This window comes from Pteropus vampyrus, unplaced genomic scaffold (genome assembly GCF_000151845.1).
Source record: "Pteropus vampyrus isolate Shadow unplaced genomic scaffold, Pvam_2.0 Scaffold306, whole genome shotgun sequence".
Lineage (NCBI taxonomy): Eukaryota > Metazoa > Chordata > Mammalia > Chiroptera > Pteropodidae > Pteropus > Pteropus vampyrus.
Window position 1 is genome coordinate 89,563 of NW_011889087.1, and position 8,144 is coordinate 97,706.

Consider the following 8,144-nt stretch of genomic DNA (forward strand, 5'->3'; position numbering starts at 1 on the left):
AAAAACAAACTCATAGAATGATGGCTGCCAGGGGTTGAGGGCGGGGGAAAGGATTATAGGGAAAAGATGGTAAAAGGGTACCATCTTTTGAATAAGATCTAAAGATCTAATGTTTAACAAAGTGGCTACAGTTGATAATGCTGTATTGTATAATTGAAATTTGCTAAGAGAGCAGAACTTAAGTATTCTCACCAAAAAAAAGTAAATACGTGAGGTGATGATATGTTAATTAACTCAAAGGTGGTAATCATTTCACAATGAATCACTGTATTAAATATATTATAATATACACTTAAATATATTACAATTTTCTCCAAAAAAGGAGAGACAAATACAGACATACAGTTAATTGTTCTATTGTAATTGTAACTGGAAACTATCATAGCTTATAGACCTCCACATGGCTGTGAGAGAAGTGAGAAAAGTGTAAGCGCTTTTTTTAATCTAGAAATTAAAACAACACTTCCGAATGTCCACTAATATGCATGATCCTCTACACTTAGTACATTATGAGAACACATGAGCTATATTTTTAGTTCTCTCAAACTTGTAAAATTATAATTCAATTAAGTAATTCAGAGTTTAACTTACATTTTCTTGTGTTCTGGGCTTGAACCCCTAATTTTAGGTGAAATTCTCTTATCTGTCGTTTTAGAATGTTTGATGTATTTCTTGCTGTCAATAAGTCTTGATAGGTCAGTTGCAAAAGAATTACAGCCATCATCTGATAAAGTGATATTTTCTTCTGCCTGGGGAACAATCAAGAGCCACAGTCAGCCATGTTCTCTTTGGACATGTAAATTGTATGTGACATTCTAGGTCAAATCATTCATTACAGTTCAAAATTCTCTCTAAAATGGTGCCACCAAAGGGAATTTTGTTGAAAAGTGTTTATCCCTTAGTTCATTGGTCCAGATTAGGTACTTATTCTAATTACCTCTAACTTCCCTCACTGCATTATGCAACTATAAAATGTACAGCATTTATAAATGTATCTAGTTATTAAAACTAGTTCTTAAAGCATCATTAAACTTAACTTCATTAAAAGCTTCTGTGCTGTGAAAGACACTGTCAATAGGATGAGAGGACAAGCCACAGACTAGGAGAAAATACTTGCAAAAGATATATCTGATAAATGATTGTATTCAAAGTATTTTTATTTTGTATATTCAAAAATTATACAAAGAACTCTCAAAACTCAACAAGAAAAAGAACAACTCAATTAAAAAATGCGCAATAGATCTTAACTGACACCACCAAAGAAGATGTGCAGATGGCAAACAAGCATGTGAAAAGTTGCTCAACATCATGTCATTGAGGAATTGCAAATTAAAACAACATCAAGATACCACTAAACATCTATTAGAATGGCCAAAATCCAAAACACTGACAACACCAAATGTTGGCAAGGATGTGAAGCTAGAGGCAGTCTCTTTCTTTGTTGTGGGAATGCAAATGGTACGGTCACTTTGGAACACAATATAGAAGTCTCTTACAGAACTAAACATACTCTTACCACACAATCCAGCAACTGTACTTCTTGATATTTACCCAAAGGAGTTGAAAACATGTCTACACAAAAACCCGCACACAGGTGTTTACAGAAACTTTATTCATAATTGCCAAAACTTGGGAGAAAAAAATGTAGGTTCTTCTATTCCAACGAATGTACCATGGTGGTGCAGGATATTAATAGTGGAGAGGCTGTGCATACATATATGGGTAGGGAGTATATGGGAACTCTCTGTACTTTCCACTCAATTTTGCTGTAAATCTAAAACTGCTCTAAAAATAAAGTCTACTAAGAAAAAAAGAAGATATAGTGCTTCTAAATAGACACTCCTCCCCCCCCCAAAAAAAGGAACTAGAACTAGGAGCAATAAACATGTTTAGAAAAGAAGGAAATGAAGTTGGAAATATTCTCTCTTGAAATCTGTCTGCTTTAAACAACTGGACTGCAACTAGTTGATCAAAGGTACATTTGTTTTTAACCCCTGAACAGATTACACAGGCAATTTATAAAGCAGATTACCAACAAAATTTAATTTCCACATGAAATAGTAATTAAGGGAACTATTTCAGTGACTTCTAGAATCTGCACACATCTCTCCTACAACAGAAGCACACCTTTAAAAATTTGTTTCAAGAAGGCAATCTGATTTGTTGCTTTGATGAGATGTTTGTTACCAATGATGAAAGGATTCCTAGAGAAGTTGAGAAAAATGACCCAAAATAGAAAGCAGGAAAAAAAGATGATGGGGATTTAAAAATATGGGATGGGTGGTGAACAAAAACCTGTTATCGAAGGCCAGATGAATGGAAACAGTCAAATAGTGGGTAGAAACTGACGACATAGAAGAAAAAAGGAAGAAAACTATCTCTGAAACTCTGTGGTTAAAGGTGAATCATTTGTGAAGCATAAACCATAAAGCTTAAAGAAAATAAACTGGTATGATATTTTAATATTGTTAATTTTTAAGAATTCATCTTCAAAATCAGTTTATAAGGGTATAATCAACAATATACTAGGTATAAAAAGAAGGGACAGATTTATAAATGTAACATTAAATTATGTATCTCAATACTTAGCAGGAAACTCTGAAATTGTTTTGTAGATTATAGTATGGGTACGTGTCTTATATGGTGGCTCCAGATCCATTAAAAGAATAAATTTAAAAGATTAGGACTCTCAGTTGACAATGTTATATTATACCTGAGCCATGTACACCTGAAAAATAGTGAACATTAAAGGAATCGTCTTTTGTGTCCTAGAAAATGACTTACAGCAAAGAACCACTCAAGAATGCCTCTTTGCTTACTTATGACAAGGCCAAACACAGACCCTCAAAATTCCTTTTCTTTGCCTCATAAATGATTAGCTCAACTGTTGTGTTCCCCACTGATTAATTAGAATAAAGTGTTTAAAAACTGAATTTTGGTGAACCTACTCTCTCCTATAGGCCCCTGAACTTTGGCCCACCTCAGCCTAAACTGGCATACAACCCTTCAGAGAATAGGCTGGATTCATGGTAAAATATGCTCTGATCTATTTATCCAATCAAGGTACTCTTTCATCCCACTTCCCCATATCCAGTTCTTCCTAGCCTTGCTTACTCCTCTCCATAAAAGATAACCCCTTTTCGCCTTTGAAGATCTTATGGTCACAGCATTCTCCCTATTGCAATAGTACCCCTCCTCCAATTTCAATAGTCCCTTTCCTTCCTTGCAATAATCCTTATGAATAAAGTTTCTCATTACTAAGTCCAGATATATTTATCTGACACAGTTAGCCAATGCATAAGAACATCCCCTGAATCACAGATAAGAAGACTAGAGAAACTTGGTATCTTTTATATTACCTTTTGGTTAGCCGCCAACATAATTAATTACATTATCTACAACCTCTCATGTAGTTTAAAATCATCTGGTCTCCTGAAAATTATCCCAATCCCTATTCCAGAAAATACTCTTATCATACACCACCGATATCTTGATACTTCAGGGGTTTTGGGATGAGAGTTCAATTTATGTTCACTAAAAAAGTTCAAAAGTCGTGTTAGTTAGTAAGCAAGATCCAATGACTATATTACCCTATGAATCTGTTTACTGATTACAGATGTGAGGCAATACAAGCTATTTTTTTAAAGAGAAGTCATCTTTAGAAACTATTTTGAAAAAATACCTGGCAGAATAAATGTACTTTAGTTTCCATCTTTTTGTTTAGAGGTAAATTCTTCCCTTGAGGACTCGAAGATCTCGATGAATAAGTGTAAATGAGCAACAGCACAAAAGGATTTTCTGCCAAAAAGAAAAAAAAAGAAAGAAAAGAAAAAGAAGAAATCATATGCCCGTTTAGGAAACTTATTATACTTATCTACCTGAAGTTATCCCTTCAATGTAATACTTATGGCATAATGTCTAATAGATATTCTCCAACCCAGATATGTGTACAGAAGCTAGAAAAAGCAGTTAACAGATCATATCACGGGAGATCATCCTTTCCCTTATCTTTTGTAGTGCAAGGAGAGAAATCCAAATTCAAATGGCATGAAAAGCAGAGAGATCCAGTTACATTTATTGATTCAGATAAACCCAGAGAAGAACTACTAACACAGCAACGATCACCGTTATTAAATGCTTACTGTATACCAGATATTATAACACTTTGATATGAATTAGTTCATTTATTCTTCACAACTATCATTTAAAGAATTATCATTTTAGAGATGAAGAACACAAATAATGTAGGGAGGAGGCAAGAGAACTAAAAAGTTAAATCAAGCTATATTCAGAAACTGCAATAAACTGATCAGCCCTGAAGCCAGACCATGAGGAAACCTACAGAACAAAGGAAGACTTCTGCTGGGATTGCTAACAACCCATTTCCCCCACACACTGAAGGGAAAACAGGAAAAACAGTCTTTAAGTGGAACCCTACACAAAATAAATTCATTCTCTATGGCTAAAAACCATACTGGAGCCTATGGATTGAAGGCTGGGAACTGCCAGCAGACTTTTCACACTACATATTCTTACCTTTTCATGCTACATAGTCTTATCTTCCTCACTGTATGTTCATATCAAAGGAAAATGCCAGTAAACTGGATCACCAACACACACAAACACACAAACACACACACACACACACACTCTCTCTCTCTCTCTCTCTCTCTCTCTCTCTCTCTCTCTCTCTCTCTCTCTCCCTCTCTTTCTCTCTCAGGGGCTTTTTCCCTTATCTTGGCTTTTTGTCTTTGCTTTCTCTAGTCTTTCCTTTTCTCCATCTTTAATAGACTTCCTTTTGACTCTAACTTTTGCATGTGTTTGAATTCTTTCTTATGCTCTCTGCCAAGAGCCCTCTTCTCTCTCAGTGCAGAGCTTGGTCTCCCCCAACTCGGGGGAATTTGCCTTGTCCTCCATCATTAAGACTTAGATCAAGTTGCCCAAGATTACACATCCAACAAATAATGGAGTCAGAATTTGAATGTAAGCAGTGTACCTCAAGAGCCCATGGTCTTCAGCACCATACAACAATGCCTCTTAAAACAATACTATTGCAAACAAAAGATGTTTTAGCCTGTTTTAAACCGGGCTTCCACATTATGTAAATGTGGTAACCAACTTCACATACCAATTTTAGAAATTACCAAAATTTTCAGTGTTTTTTAACTCATATCTGTGCCATTTCTGATAAGCTGTTTATTACATTGCTAGTTATATTACATTGTTAGTTGCAAATATTGATATTCTAATAGACAGTACTTTAAGACCTTTTATTTCTAAAATATGTTGTAGTAATTATTGTTGAATATGATATGTCTAACATTCTTGGAATTCAAACATGTTAAAAATAAAATAAAACCACATTAAAAATACCCATCTCAGAAGACATCAGAAGGCTATACAGGTTTCCTCAGTAAACTCTATGTAACCTCTTCTAGATCTTCTCTAACCAGTTCAAGCTTTACCTCTAAACTACTTGGCATAGCACTTACTGTTTTCATTATTATTGTCTTCACTATTCAAGTGCTGTTAATCATTTTGTTTTATAATTTTATTTATCACATATATAACTCTTATATCAACTATAGCCTTAATTTCTAAAGAATGGACTGATATCATTCTTTGAATTACTTCTCACAGTACCAAGCACAGTGCTATGTACACATAATGAAGGAAGGAAAGAAGGGAGGGAGATAGGAAGGGAAAGTGGAAGCAGAGAGGAAGGGAGGAATGAATAAATTTTCTCACTATTGAGCTTACTCACCAAGGGTTTTAAGTCTTCAAAGTACTTAAGCAGAGTAAGCATAATTTAAATAAACCCTGAAGGGAAAAACTGTTTCATAATTTATTCATCTGATTATCAAAAAATTGGCAGGTCTTAATCTGCTGGATAAATCAAATACCACATAACCCTCTCCAAGCTAAAACAAAACAACAACAACAAAAAACAGCACAGGAAGCTTCTTTGGCTTAACTCTGACAACGGAATTGTTTCTCAACTCTTATGACATACATGTGAATTTGCAAGGACAAACCAAGAGAAATGAAGAGTTGTATCCTTCTTCTCCAATTATCTACCTATTCATCCCTCCCTCCATGAATTCAACATATATGTATTTATTGCATGTTTACTGTGCTAGGCTTCTTTCCAGGCTCTGGGGATATAGCAATGAACAACAACAACAAAAATCCTGCCCTCGTGGAGCTTACATTACAGCCAGAGAAAGAGACAATAAAATAGAGAAATAAATATGTAATAAGTTATCTGTGATAAGCACTAAGGGGAAAAAAGTAAGGCAGGGAGGGGAAAATGAAGTAGGATGTTGGGGAAAGATGCAGGGAACAGGTTGGATGGCCAAGGAAGACTTTACTGAAAGGGAGACTTGTGAACACAGACCTGAAAGGATTAAAGTAGGGAGCCAATGAATATCTTAGGGAAGAGCATTTCAGCCAGAGATAAAAGCAAAAACAAAGGCTCTGAAGCAAGAAGAAGCTTGAATGTTCAAAGAACAGTGGGAAGGCCCATGAAGCTGAAATGGAGAAAGCAAAGGGGAAAAAGGAAGGGAGATTAGAGAAGTCAAGGGTGGGGGACAGATCATGTGTAGTCCCCTAAATCATGTGTGGCCCCCATATTCTGAGGAGAAGGGAAGCCCCTGAAGAGTTTTGGGCAGAGAAATGCCATGATCCAAAGTCCTTTCTGAAAGGATCGCTCCGGTTGCTACAAGGAGGAAAATCAGATGGGTCTGGGTTCCTGAAAGCCAAGTGAAAAAAAAGTACTTCAAAAGAAGAATGAGTGATCAACTGTGACAAATGCTGCTATTAGGTCAAGTAAGATGAGTACAGAATGACTTATTAGGTTTTGCGAAATGGAGGACACCAACGATCCTAAGAGGAACCACTTGGGTGGTATGGTAAGGAAATAATGTCCTTGGAGAGAAAGTGGAGAGAGCCAGAAGAGATGACTCTTTCAAGGAGTTATGCTATAAAGGGAAAGAGAAATGAAGTAGTAGCTGAAGAATAAATGGGGTTACAAGGGTTTAAGATGGGGAAAAATAAAGGCACGTTAATATGTTGATAGAAATAATCTAGTAGAGGAGCAAATATTGATCATAAAGAAGGGGAGAATTACTGGAACAATATTCCCAGGTAGGAGAAAGGACAGTGGATTTAGGGCACAAGGGGATGGTTTGGCCTTAGCTAAGAACAATATTCATAAAAATAAGAGATACGGTAGAATAATTGGGCATACATAATTACATACAGAGTAGGTGAATAGATGTGATTGTGAGAGCTTATGGAAATCATCACTGATTTCATTTTCTTAGTGAAACAGGAAGCAAGGTAAGTGAGAGGAGGTGCTCTACTTATCATGATAAACAAACAGTCATGTAGCAGAGTAGAAGAATAGCCCAGGGGAAATCTGATAAGGTTGCTGGGCAGCATCAAGTGCCCTTGAGTTTTGTGACCATGAATTTAGAGTGAAACTAGTAATTATAGTTGTTTTTCTCCAGCCATGTCCAATGCAGAAATGCTGGCATTCAGTAGGCAGAGATCTAGATTTACTCTAAGGTTATGACTTAAACAAGAAAGAAAAATGAACTGAAAAGGTGATGATGGAATGCGGGGGTGGGGGGAAGGAAGACAACGGAGTGGTTTTAATGATTGACCATGAAACAAACTGAGTAGATGGGTGAAAAGTAAAGACAAGAGAGAGTGAGTGACTTTTTTTTTTTAAGTATATTGAAGATCTTGGTGGGGTCCAAGGATTGCTGGAGTTGGAGTGAGCCTAAAAGATAGGAAAGTGGTGGTTGGAAAGTGGGATATACTGATTGAGATAATGGAGCTGAAGTCACTGATAATGCAAGATGGAAGCTATGAAGGGAGGAGGTGACTGGGAAAAGGTGAAATTATTGTAGTAGAGGAGCACAGGAACAGAGACCAGAGTATTTAAAGGATCAGCGATGTAAATACTAATCACAAGAATTGTGACAGAAGTAGTGTTGGAGTGACAGAAAGCCAGGAGCTGAAATTTGACTGCAACAAGGAGTGGCGGTGGGTGGTATAATCTGATGATGTGACACATACAAAACTGAATTTTTAAGAATGGGAAAAAGGTTTGGAAGCAGCTATCAGAACCAAGAAAG

General features: G+C 36.2%; 1 protein-coding gene across 1 annotated transcript in view; it reads right to left on the bottom strand.

The window, feature by feature from the left end:
- Positions 1-3,764, bottom strand: part of EFCAB13 (EF-hand calcium binding domain 13) — a 50,097-nt gene extending 46,333 nt beyond the window's left edge. The window contains 2 exon segments of the mRNA XM_011377220.2: positions 592-749; positions 3,683-3,764. Coding sequence (XP_011375522.1) covers positions 592-749; positions 3,683-3,712 — 188 coding nt within the window. The 5' untranslated portion in view covers positions 3,713-3,764.
- Between the last annotated feature and the right edge of the window lie 4,380 nt (positions 3,765-8,144).